This window comes from Thermobia domestica, chromosome 6, assembly GCF_964235325.1.
Source record: "Thermobia domestica chromosome 6, izTheDome1.hap1.1, whole genome shotgun sequence".
Classification (NCBI taxonomy): Eukaryota; Metazoa; Arthropoda; class Insecta; order Zygentoma; family Lepismatidae; genus Thermobia; species Thermobia domestica.
Window position 1 is genome coordinate 80195436 of NC_137459.1, and position 14257 is coordinate 80209692.

The 14257-nt window shown below is 34.7% G+C and overlaps 1 protein-coding gene across 5 annotated transcripts in view; it reads left to right on the plus strand.

Moving 5' to 3' along the window:
* The window catches only part of LOC145688072 (cell adhesion molecule Dscam1-like), a 1774182-nt gene that overhangs the window by 849491 nt on the left and 910434 nt on the right, over nucleotides 1-14257 (plus strand). For all 5 annotated transcript variants that reach the window (XR_014131839.1, XR_014131838.1, XM_081761792.1 and 2 more), the window contains exon 6: nucleotides 746-867. Coding sequence is in view for 3 of the 5 variants with exons in the window: in XM_081761792.1 (XP_081617918.1) it covers nucleotides 746-867 (122 nt within the window). In the remaining 2 variants the exon portion in view is untranslated. The remainder of the gene's footprint in view (nucleotides 1-745; nucleotides 868-14257) is intronic.

The window sequence follows — 14257 nt, forward strand, 5'->3', positions numbered from 1 at the left end:
ATTACAGTGCATCTAATGCTTTCCCACTGGGAGTCGAAGCCGATACCTCGTGGATCAAGTGCACATGATCTAGCTATATGACTGGTGATGATGGTGAGAAACATGTTTGGGTTATTGAAACAGAGTTTTGATTCCACGTGACTCTGTGCACTTCTATTAATTACTAAGCATTAATAAAGCTAAGAAACTTTCTAATCTGATTCCATTTAAATATGTGTAAAACATTTATCATGAGTTAGAGTAGAATATTTAGAGATTAAATGCGGATTTATTATACAATTAAACACAATTACATATTATGATGCTAACCAAAGTTATTTTCGTACTTTGCAAATGTTTAAACCCTTAAAAGTAAAATCAATCAATTATAAATCAGAACTAGAAACTTTAATATGTTAGATTGTGTCCAAATTTCATGTACATGAAATAACTTTTTTTTTCTTCCTATGAATGTTGATGAGATTTTAAAGAATACATTAGAGCAAAGAAACATATTTCACAATTAAGCTGAAGAATATACAAAACAAGAGAATTGATAGTGACACATTCAATGCATTAAAATGGCGCAGAAAAAAAAATGTTTGTGCTTTAGAATGCTTTCATTTATGTGTGCTTAAAAATGAATACTGATGATGTTTATTGGTAATTTTACAGGAATTATTATTTCATATGTTTTTTAAAGTTTTATTAATTCTCTGGTAGCTTATTTATGTATAATAACAAATTTGAAAATCCTTTGTTTCAGGATGGAGCTGGGGAGATGCCAACCAAGGTCCAGTATTCATCCAGGAACCTCCTCACAGAGCCGATTTCTCCAATACAACAGGCATAAGTGTGTTGTGCTCTGCGCATGGGAATCCTCCACCAGTTAGTAAATTGTTTACATGTTATTTATTCCTAACAACTAGTTACAATCCCACTTCTTTCCTGTCTTATATATCCTTAGTGTCAAAAACAGGCGTAAATCAAACTAGTGCAACAAATCGAAAGTAGCAAATTTTAAGTCGGCGCATAATAAGTGTCAACTATTAAGTAGAATACTTTCCAGACTTCCAAGATAGTTATATGAATATGTGCATCTATCTGTCTGTCGACAGTTAGCTGAGCAAAAATGGCAATACATAGCGAGTCATGGTTTTACATTGATGCAGCATTCCCAAGAAATGAGAAGTGTCATAAAGCCCCGTGTCGAAACGCTCCTTATAAGAAGGTGTGATTCCTGCCGAAACTCCCCCTTGCAAACTGCAGATGGTATTATATATCTTGAAAATTCCACTCACCTGAAGTGCCAAAATACCTCTTACTTGCACTGTTCCTTGTACACAAGATAATTATTGTGTTTGCCAGCAAAATGGGCATTGACAGTTAAGTAAATAGTACGTGACAATAGCCAAAGGTAGAAGTGCATTCAAGAGTTGCTCTAAACACTTCAGGCAGATTTATACAGTCAATACTGAGGTCGTGATCATGATCAGGACTACTAGAAGAGTAGAACAATACTCATATCACATACACACGTTTTATATTAAACTTGTACTAGAATAATATCAAAGAAAGGCCCATTCTTTTGAGAATTTTAATGAATACGGCATAGTACAATGAAGAAGCCAACAAAAAGAGAAATGAGTCCCAGAACTGTAATCAAGGCGGTACATTCAAAGCCCTAATCAAATGCTTGAAGAGAAGAAGATATGAATTACAAAAAGGGGAAAAATAAATAGTAGTAATTTCTTAATAGATCAATAAGATAGTAAGAGAATACATTAAGAAAAAAAGAAGTCTTGGTATTTTATTGTGCCTTTCAGCTAACTACTTTTATATATATTTGTGAATAATTTTGACTTATCTTTTTAGGAAAGATAATATGTGTTCATTGAAGAGAACATTGTTCTTACGTTTACTAAAATATAATATTATGGACTTTTTTTATTTAAAAAAATAATTGTACTATGTACATAACAAATTTTAGATTAGGTATTGTAACAATATTTTGTGTACATGTGTTTGATGTCCTCGGAACACGACAAGATCATTTATAAAACATAAACAGGAACGTTTTAGAAGTGTACGATTCGCCACTAGCGTATTCGCGAATCTGGTTTCAGTTGACGTGAAGTAATCAAAGTTGTTGCTGTCTACTGTGAGATTGACATGTTTGTACTTGCATGTCACGTCAGGCATATATGCGTATCTTCCTTATGTGGTTTGTAGCTGGGACAGCTACAACATGGTTATGTGACGGATGTAGTGAGTGGACACGCATTCTCCAGTTGCTATTGCTATTTTTGTTTTTAAATGTATCCCTAAGGCTTTTAGCTGCAATCCTTAAAATAATGTGGCATGCTATAGTTCATTATTTAGTAGATATTGAGAAATTTGAAGTAATCTTGTTTAGCTAGTTCGACTCCTGGTAAAAAACATTCTCCAGTATTGATTTACCACCTCGTGAAATTAAAAAAAATGTATTTAATTACATAAACTATGTAGTTGAAATACAAACATAAGGAATGTAGGAGACAATGTACTGACCACACATTATTCAATTACGAGGTGGCTACCTTAGTCTTTCCATAACAAAGCGAATTTTATTTATTTAACATTAATTTAAATACAAATATATCCCGCAGTTATCATTTTCTAATGTGTATTTTTACCAGTATCAGTGTATGCCTAAGGGGCCGCGGTGGCTCAGTGGTAGAGCGTTCACCTCTGGTGCTTGGGGTCCCGGTTTCGATCCCAGCCCCCGCCAAGTGAACTTTGTGGTGGACAAACACCGTGTGCGTGGGTTTTCTCGGGGCTCTCCCGTTTCCTCCAACTTTGTTCATTCCACCATTTCATTCATTACTCATCATCACCGTCTCCTTTAGCCTAACCGGAATAAGTGTGGGACGTAAAACTCAAAGATTTCATTTCATTTCATTTCAGTCTATGCCTACCCGGTGCTTGTTACTTGGCAAATAACAAATAAATTTAGAAATTTAAGTATGGTTTTATGTGACTTTGAAAGCATTGCATTGGATAACGTACAAACAGGGGCGTACCCATTGGACGTACCAGGGACGTACAAACAGGGGGAGTCCTTCGGATCTCGACCCCACAGGAGAAAAACTTCCTAACTCAACATACGTTTGTACACTTGTACAATAAACCTATACTTGTTTGACAGAAAAATGACTGATGGAACATGACAATTTGATCTATCACTTGATCTGAAACAATTTAGTTCCATCATTCGTTTTCTAAAAGTATACTGGAAGTATTTTACAATTTCTTATCGCCTTTCCGGGTGCAGAATAATACCCAGTCTATACTACATAGATATAGAGTATTGCAGTATTAGATCCTCCCAGAGCTTGGAAACCATGTACCCATGTTAGGAGCCTATAAAACTCTGTAAACAACAAGTGCCCCCAGGGGTCTCATCATAGGGGCACAGGACCAACTTGAAAATTTCAAATAGAAACCCCTATTTTTATTGCAGATTATGATTCTGTGTTTAAAACTACTTGAAACACGTTTTCATTATTCAAATAGATGGCGCTGTGATCGCAAAAAAAATGAATATCAACGTACGTATGTCTCCTAACTTTGCGACCTCAAATATTTCCGAAACGACAAAAAATGTGACAAATCTAGTTACGTCAGAATGTACCCATGTTAGGACCCTATAAAACTCTGTAAACAACAAGTGCCCCCAAGGGTCCCATCATAGGGGCACAGGACCATTTTGAAAATTTCAAATTGAAACCCCCTATTTTTATTGCAGATTATGATTCCGTGATCAAAACTACTTGAAACACTTTTTCGTTATTCTAATAGATTGCACTGTAATCGCAAAAAATGAATATCAACGTATGTATGTCTCCTAACTTTGCGACCTCAAATATTTCCGAAATGACAAAAAGTGGGATAAATCTAGTTACGTAAGAATGTACACATGCTAGAGGCCTACACAATTCTGTAAACAACATGTTCTGCCAGGGGGACCCATCATAGGGCTCCAGAGGCCAACTTGAAAGTTTTAAATGGAAATTCCCTATTTTCATTGGAGATTCTGATTCTGCAACCAAAAAATACGCAAATTTTACTTGAAGTACTTTTCGTTATCCGCGTAGATGACGCTGTAATCACAAAAACAGAAATATCATGTAAAATTTGAAAAATGAAAAGAGAAAGATCCCGGTGGTGATTCGCTTGTAGCGCCAGGTTTTGTAATAATAAAAAGAAAAAAATTGAGATGGCGGGTTTTGGGTTCATATTCCGTCTGTCCCTATTTATTCCCTGTGCACCACCGTTAAAGTCTCCGTTCCTCGAACTAAAATGGTTTGTGACTCGATAAGGATTGATCTCACGGTTAGGAAATCCTATCTCCCCGCGGTGTCCCAGGGCTTTAGGGAAACAAGATCCCTCTAAAACCGTGTAAGCAAATGAAACTTGATATTATTCGCATACGTATCCTGAATTCACGTGCTGCAACGCTGAAAGAGAATTTTGCTCTAATGTTTGGTTTGTGTGGACGAACTAGACTGACTTTCACTTTCCAAGTGGACTGAATAATAATGGTAGTAATAAGAATAAAACCAGAAAATAAACGAATATCTAGAATTTAGAATTTTAGTTGAAAATTCTGAAAATCAGTCTAATCCCCACTAGAATCGAGAAATGCTTATATTGTCTAATTTGCCTAACAGATCCTTTGGAAACCAATGTTATGCTTAAGGTTAGGGATACAACTTGTTTATGAAAGAAAAAGCTTACGAATTTGATTAACAATGTAATAAAAGTTTTAATGAGCAAATGAAAACAATAACAAAAAATGTTTTCTAAAAAAAATTAAGCAAGCTGAAGGTTAATATTGAATTTTGGGTTTTCTGACAACAAATGTTCAGAATAAGGCATAAGGCCTTAACACAAAAAAAATCAATTTAAGTAAATTACATTGAACTATGTAGTGAATGAATTGTTATCATTAACCTGATAATAATAAACAATCTGTGGAATTGATGTTTATAACCAGTGCTAGATGCAATCTTACATTGTTTACATTTTATATATATGGCTTTCCTGATTTACATAGATATCATACCAAACTGGTTAAATTACAATTTTGCATTTGAAAAATACCTAATTATTTGACATCGCATGCTAAGTATATAGTTTACGTTGATTAGCTGATTTGTTTTGACTATAACCTTTTTAATATTTACGAGATTAAGATATTACATAGCTAGACGGAATTTTGAATATAATAACCTATATTTTATTCGGGTGAAAACTAAGTATTGAAATGATTTAAAATGAGTTAAACTAGTTGAAGTAAGTGAAAATGAGTTGAAGTAACTTGAACTAAAATAAAATAAATTGAGAAACAAGTCATGACTTTGATTTGAGATTTGTGGGAAGTATGAAAGAAACATAGAATGATCCAAAGGAGTTAAATAAACCTACTGCCTGACTGCTAACCATTTCTAATTATTTAAGTTAATAACTGAGAATGAGAATAAGTGCACTAAATATGCACTTTGAGATTTACCTAACAAGCATACACTATCAAATACATAAAATCAATGAGCGTAGCATTACCATTTCGTTATGCATAAAGGCTACATATATATACTCATATTAACACAAGTAAAAAATTAATAGACACAAACATATATAGATATATATATATATATAAAATCATAAGTAAATACATGCATACATACATAAAAATCAAGTAACATATGAATATTAATAATAAATGTCAAGACGTCTCTCGAGATTTTTAATCTGAATATATTGAGTTTTTCGTGATTTTTCTCTTTATCATTAATAGGATTGGTATACGGCCGGACATTTTCATGTATTCCTCTACGTTTGTTCGTCTAGTTTATGCGCATAAACGTCTGATCGCTCGATTGTTAGAGGATCAGACTGACGTAATAATTGCGGCTTTACTTAGCCTACTTCGTATTTTTCATCCGTATTCTACCTTACTGTACTAATGTCGGTTCCGCTTTATTTATGGATTACGTATCTCCAACCAAGAAAATGATTAATTGCGAGACTAGTCGCATATACATCATAGTTACTAATTAATCCTTTAGCTCTCTTACGTAACATATTTTTGATGACTCATTACAATATTATTTATTAGAGTTTTACTAGTATATAGATCGAAATAGACTCATTTAGTACGTTCACTTCTATGCAAAATTACTTTACAAACACTATAATCTCTGGACAATTAAAGCGATGTCTTGAATATATTTTCTAGGAATATCTATTGTGTCTTGTTCAAAATTATCTTAAAGTTCTCATATTACATGTACATAGCGCAGATGATGCATTTTTACTTCATACAAATTTCCATATGTTAAAGTAAATACTTCTTTCATCGTTAAAGGTCTACAACCCGTCATTCGATCTACTTTTAAATTAACTTTCTTTATATGTTATCAAAAAAATCTAAGTGACAAATAGAGTGATGGCCTAAACTACTATCTCCTTAATAAAAACAACGACATATTCACTAAAGTCACAGAATATATATATATATATATATATAAGTATCATTGTAAAAAGTATCTCTATTTTTAATAAGCCTTGCTCAAAAAGAAAAAAAAAGAGTTCTAATTGTTTAGCAATTACAGTTCGAGTTGGAAAATCTTTTCTCCACGCGGTGTAAATACATTAACAGTTTTCAAATAGTTCCGACTTTATATCGCGAACGTCTTGTATTTTATTCAATGACGAAAATTTCCCTTTTGGAATCAACAAAAAATAATTTGGATGGGTCCTACCTTTCGTCGTACACACTGCTCTCACCACCAAGCTCACAACACACATACAGATGTCCCTGCGTTTACTGGCTTCCTTCTTTCGTGAGAAGTGTCCTGGATTCGGAGTTCCTCTCTTCGATTCCCGCTGCGTCCTCCTCTCAAACTGAAAGGGGCGTCGCTCTTGGGCGTCTCCTGATCCATCAAGGTGGGGCTTCTGTTGGTCCATTTCTGATAGGATGCACTCTCACTAAAAGCACTTTCAGACGTCTCACTGCACCAACATCACTCTCGGTGTTAAAAGTGTAGTGTTACACGGATAAACAGTGTTTATTGTTTTTAAGCATTGTGTATAATACTTCAAAACTGATTATGTATGATTAAAACTAGTTCAAGTGCTTTCGGTGCGTATGTAGGTTATTCTAATTGTCTGTAATAGCTCGTGATTACGTTTAAAAGTACGAAACTCTGTCACTCAAAAAAACAATGTTTGTAGGCGTTTCGCGATCTATATATATATATATATATATATTAGCAGCGTTACAAAGTTTATATATATATATATGTTTATATATATAAATATATTTTGAAGAAGATCAATGTGTAGGTTACTATGTTAAGGAAAGATTGTAATATCGTACACTCGGCTTCGGTGAGTTTAGCCGCACATTGTTATTGTGAACTTAACTTTTGATTATGACTGTAGTGTGTGTGTAAGTTCCGGGTATGTTTTTGTGTTGCGGTGGTACGCTGTTTCCCGGTGAAGAATTATTTTGCGACTAACTTGGAGTTTTGAATTTTTAACCTGCCGAACTTTTTGGATACGCCTCTAACGGTGTCTTCGATTTTGTCTCTGCTCTCTTATTCGTTAACTTATTTTGGTGTCCTAAATTTTGATTCTCTTGGTCTCCGCCTATTTACGGTTTTCGGGCGTCGTTTCTCTAACGTACGTGCTTCCTTCAAATTTCACATGTTATATCGAAAATTTTTATGAGAGTTGATTTGGCTCCTAGTCGTCTCGTGCATGGTTTTGGACCATTTCTCAGTTCTATGTTAAAATTTTATCTTGGTTCTGAGTGGCGACATATGGTCTATGCTGTGATTTTGACAAATTCGCAGAGATTATATTTCTACTTGGATTCTATTCAACGTGTTAGGACTTTATTATTTTTCTCAATTTCACAAAAAGATGCTAAAAGCTGTTTTGTTCTTCTTTCTTGCGTTCACGCCGGGAACTCTGCTGTGTGTGGTCTACGTATGTGGCTTAGGCAGTGGTATTGAGAGACAATGGAAGGGTCTTTCAACTGTCCTCGCCGCACGGACAGGTATACAGAAAAAAATAAAACATGTTACTTCTCGGATAGTAAGGGAAAATAAAGAGAATGTTCTTTGGCTCTTTAAACAAACAAAAATGAAAATGAAAATTATATGCACTAATGTTCATAATTATACGCAAAATTGAATTTAAAAGATTTATTTAAAAATTAAATAAAAATGGTAATGATGCAACTGTCACAGTTATCCCCCTCCTAAGATGGAGCAGATGATGCAACTTAGTTGAAGCAGATCTCCATCCTAAGAGAAACTTTGTGATTGACATTGCATCATGAATTCTAGGTGCAAATTGAACATTACATAAAAATCCGAACCCTAATCAGAAATTTTAAAGTTCACAAAAATATTCTGAAGTACATGAAAATCCTTCATAGAAAAGTTGAAATACATAAAAATCCGAACCCGAATGGTTTTTACCTCGTGTGCTCTGATCTGCTAGTGGATGGTAGGTCTCAGGTGTCGAGTTTGTGGTCAGTTCAAGCTGCTGGACACAAGCTTATGAGGCATGTTTTAAGTAATATGACTTTTATCTTAATTGTCTCTTGGAGTTCTTCTTTAATTTTCTTCCTTCTGGTCTGCATCATCGCAGGTGTAATAATTGGAACTCTTCGTTATTTTATTCTCCGCGGGATACGACTTCTTACTTTTCTTCCAAAGTGCTGGCTGCCCTAGGTAACAAAACAACAAAACAATAATATTATATCATCTTCAGCGTCTGGGATCATCGGGAAAGAGAGCATTGGTTACAGAGGGTGGCATGGAGCTTCAATTCCTCCATGTGCGAGGGCAAAGCCACTGCTCGCACTTCTGCTTTTATCCTTCGGCCATGATTCTTCTTCAGTAACACAACTTTAAAATATAAGGAGAGTAAAATAATTAAGGCAAAGTTCCATGTCGCGAACATCCAATTGTGGGAACTTGCAAACATCTTGGTGGAATGGTCATCTGCTCGCAGCTCGTAGCTCACTATTCTTTGGCTCGGCGCGTTTTCGCAGGTATCATCACCAAGGGGAAGGGGTGCGTTGAGTCTCTGCTCTAAACGCAAAACTCCACTTCAGAGAGCTAAAATCGGGAATTCTTCTCTACCGATTGCTCTGTATATAGGCACTTCTTCGTGCATAACAAAAATTATATCTCCTGGGCCGGTTTTAATGCTGGGTTGCGCACATTGGTGAACGTCTTTTTCCAATCTTCCTCTGTAATTTTTATTGCCTCACATCCGGTATCTGAAATAAAGTTAAAGTAAATACACTGGTAAACAATTTCACTTCTGGGCATTATGCGTCCATATAATTCATCTTCTTATTCTTTATGTTTATCTTCTAGGGTTAGCCACTTGGATAAAAGATGCAGTTACATTCGAATGCGCTGTGCCATATACAAAATTCACTTATATTTCTTTAATCAGTTTTCTGCTAAGTTTTCTTCTCCGCGCTGATATTTCAGTTTTCAATTCTTCTTTTCTTGCATGATCTTCTTGCAATTCTTCTTCTTTACTTCTTGCATGCAATCATTCTATTTCTGGGCTTCCATTTGTTTTCATGCCATTGTGTATTTGAGGTTGTTTTCTAGCAAGCTGTCACGTGACCTTGACTCGAACCTGGACCGTTGCAAGTCAATTTTTAGTAAACAAATGTCATAGCCGGGCGAATGGTAACAATGCAGATATCATTCTTGTCATTTTCGGGGTTTTCCTCTTTATCTCCTGGGTACCTCCAATTGTCATTACTCACTTCTTGAGTTCTCACCACTTTGATAGGGACAATCATTGTATCGTCTCGGCCATCTTTACATCGTGCGTCTAACTTGTGTTCTCCTCTCCTGGTACCTTCATCCTGAGCGGTAATACATGGCGGATTTGCTTCGTTCTCCCAGTTATCATCGCTCATCTCTTGTGTTTCATTTGGTCTGACTTGACTGTGAATCTCTTGTCGGTCACATGGACTTCTCTGGCCGTTGTAATTTATCCATGAATCTCGGTCTTCGACTTCAAGTATTCCTTTTCCTTCTACATTTCTGGAGTCTTCTGCCCATTTTCTCCATGGCTTCTGGTGATTATTCCTCCTGCAAAAGGTATGGCGGCGTTGCCATCCTGGACGTTTGTCGTGGAAACATTTCATTCTTGCATCCTTGTGCCGTATTGGCTGTATCCTTGTCTTCCCAGGGACCATTCTTCCACGCAGTTTGCGTTTAATCTTGGATTTCGGAGCGTTCACAGCGTTGGAAACACTTGTACTTATCTCTGCAGGTGGGTCAGTCTGTTTGGCCTCCTGGTGTGTATCTTGCACAATTTCTTCTGATGGGGGTTCCTCCAGTACCACTTCTTCCGGTTCGCTCCTTTCTACTATTTGACTGTGCTGTTCTCGTTCTGGAATAACCTCAGCGTCTTGCATATTTTCCTCGTGAAGTGGTTCTTCTCGAATCTCATCTGTCTCCTGCTTCCCTCTGCGCTCTTCTCGTTCTCTTCTCATTTCTTGGATGTTTTCGTCAAGCTTCTTGTTTACTTCTTTTATTTCTTCTCGTAGTTTTCTTGATTCTTCCTTTTGGTCTTCTTTTTGTCCGTCTAACTTCTTGTTAACTTCTTTTATTTCTTCTTTGTGCTCATCTAACTTCTTGTTAAGTTCTTCTTTTAGTTCTTCTTTTTGTTCTTCGAACTTTTCCATTAGTGTCCGGAACATGGCTAACACATCGTTGTTTGCGGGAGTTCTGGTAGACTCGTCTGGCTGCACTTTCCTTGGCGTTTCTTCTGATGACTGAGATCGCCTTTCCTCAGTAGACGCCACTGTTGTGTTTAGGACGCCGCATGTAACACATTCCAGATGGGAAGATGATGGGGTTATTTCTTGCTCCCAGACATCTCTGCCGCAATCTGGACAAATCTGTTGCTCTCCCGTCAGCATCTTGGTCCTTATTTCTTCTGTCTGTGCCCGCAGTCTTGGCATCTGAAACTAAAAATACACTGCTTTTGTGCCGAATTATTTTTGCACACACATTAACGAATAAAAAGTATTTGTTAATTACTAAATTATTTTTTAAAAACAGTATTCTTGCAATATACTAATAAAATGTCTAGTTTCGTCGCTTATAATTGTTCACACACACAACACGTTTTACGTTATTTATATATTATTCATGAAATAAGCCTGAGTGTACGATCTTTTGCAATAATTCCAAAGCACAGTAATTCACACCTTAAATCATCTTCTCTTAAAATTTACTAAATGCTATACTTAACCTACATTAGTATTAATACGTTTCTAGCTTAACCCTATACATACTGAAAATTCAAAAAGTAAACGAATATATGCACTCCTTAAATATAAACTAATAAAAGAAAAGTTATTCCTATATAGATATATGAATGGATATCTTACAAATACATGAATGGTAGCAGGTTCGAGTTGATTTTAGCAACTTGTAGTTATTATCCTATTTCTATTTTCCTCACCTGGTTACCTTATTTTTCTTCTTTTTCTTCTTTTCCTTGTTCAATCACCCATTTTCAATACAAATAAATTCTGCAAACTGAATATTCTCTATTGTTAGCTCAACGTAAACATAAGTTACATTCTTCTGGCTGAAAAAGAAATGAAATTGGAGGGGAAAAGAACGTTGATCGTTCCTAGAAGTACTGTTCAACTTGCGTTGAATTTAGTTCGATTCCAAGGCTCATTATGTAGCTGATGATAATCTTAGCAAGTAGTTACTTTTTTTTTTTATAATGAGTTCTTAAAAATAATGGAGTTCTTTGAAGCGTATTCGTCGAGACTGTAAAGTAATTATCGTGTCTGACGATTAATTATCGCATCTAAAAATAAATTATCGAATCTGAAAGTTAATTAGCGGGTTTAAAAATTAATTATCGGGTCTGAGCGTAAATTATCGAGTTCGAAAATTTATTATCGTGTCTGAAAATAAATTGTCGAGTTCGAAAATTAATTATCGAGTCTAAAAAAATTAACTATCGAGTTTAAAAAAATTAACTATCGAGTCAAAAAATTAACTATCGAGTTCCTGTTCGGATGCGCCATATTTGTAAAATTTGAAAAATGAAAAGAGAAAGATCCCGGTGGTGATCGCTTGTAGCGCCAGGTTTTGTAATAATAAAAAGAAAAAAATTGAGATGGCGGGTTTTGGGTTCATATTCCGTCTGTCCCTATTTATTCCCTGTGCACCACCGTTAAAGTCTCCGTTCCTCGAACTAAAATGGTTTGTGACTCGATAAGGATTGATCTCACGGTTAGGAAATCCTATCTCCCCGCGGTGTCCCAGGGCTTTAGGGAAACAAGATCCCTCTAAAACCGTGTAAGCAAATGAAACTTGATATTATTCGCATACGTATCCTGAATTCACGTGCTGCAACGCTGAAAGAGAATTTTGCTCTAATGTTTGGTTTGTGTGGACGAACTAGACTGACTTTCACTTTCCAAGTGGACTGAATAATAATGGTAGTAATAAGAATAAAACCAGAAAATAAACGAATATCTAGAATTTAGAATTTTAGTTGAAAATTCTGAAAATCAGTCTAATCCCCACTAGAATCGAGAAATGCTTATATTGCCTAATTTGCCTAACAGATCCTTTGGAAACCAATGTTATGCTTAAGGTTAGGGATACAACTTGTTTATGAAAGAAAAAGCTTACGAATTTGATTAACAATGTAATAAAAGTTTTAATGAGCAAATGAAAACAATAACAAAAAATGTTTTCTAAAAAAAAATAAGCAAGCTGAAGGTTAATATTGAATTTTGGGTTTTCTGACAACAAATGTTCAGAATAAGGCATAAGGCCTTAACACAAAAAAAATCAATTTAAGTAAATTACATTGAACTATGTAGTGAATGAATTGTTATCATTAACCTGATAATAATAAACAATCTGTGGAATTGATGTTTATAACCAGTGCTAGATGCAATCTTACATTGTTTACATTTTATATATATGGCTTTCCTGATTTACATAGATATCATACCAAACTGGTTAAATTACAATTTTGCATTTGAAAAATACCTAATTATTTGACATCGCATGCTAAGTATATAGTTTACGTTGATTAGCTGATTTGTTTTGACTATAACCTTTTTAATATTTACGAGATTAAGATATTACATAGCTAGACGGAATTTTGAATATAATAACCTATATTTTATTCGGGTGAAAACTAAGTATTGAAATGATTTAAAATGAGTTAAACTAGTTGAAGTAAGTGAAAATGAGTTGAAGTAACTTGAACTAAAATAAAATAAATTGAGAAACAAGTCATGACTTTGATTTGAGATTTGTGGGAAGTATGAAAGAAACATAGAATGATCCAAAGGAGTTAAATAAACCTACTGCCTGACTGCTAACCATTTCTAATTATTTAAGTTAATAACTGAGAATGAGAATAAGTGCACTAAATATGCACTTTGAGATTTACCTAACAAGCATACACTATCAAATACATAAAATCAATGAGCGTAGCATTACCATTTCGTTATGCATAAAGGCTACATATATATACTCATATTAACACAAGTAAAAAATTAATAGACACAAACATATATAGATATATATATATATATAAAATCATAAGTAAATACATGCATACATACATAAAAATCAAGTAACATATGAATATTAATAATAAATGTCAAGACGTCTCTCGAGATTTTTAATCTGAATATATTGAGTTTTTCGTGATTTTTCTCTTTATCATTAATAGGATTGGTATACGGCCGGACATTTTCATGTATTCCTCTACGTTTGTTCGTCTAGTTTATGCGCATAAACGTCTGATCGCTCGATTGTTAGAGGATCAGACTGACGTAATAATTGCGGCTTTACTTAGCCTACTTCGTATTTTTCATCCGTATTCTACCTGACTGTACTAATGTCGGTTCCGCTTTATTTATGGATTACGTATCTCCAACCAAGAAAATGATTAATTGCGAGACTAGTCGCATATACATCATAGTTACTAATTAATCCTTTAGCTCTCTTACGTAACATATTTTTGATGACTCATTACAATATTATTTATTAGAGTTTTACTAGTATATAGATCGAAATAGACTCATTTAGTACGTTCACTTCTATGCAAAATTACTTTACAAACACTATAATCTCTGGACAATTAAAGCGATGTCTTGAATATATTTTCTAGGAATATCTATTGTGTC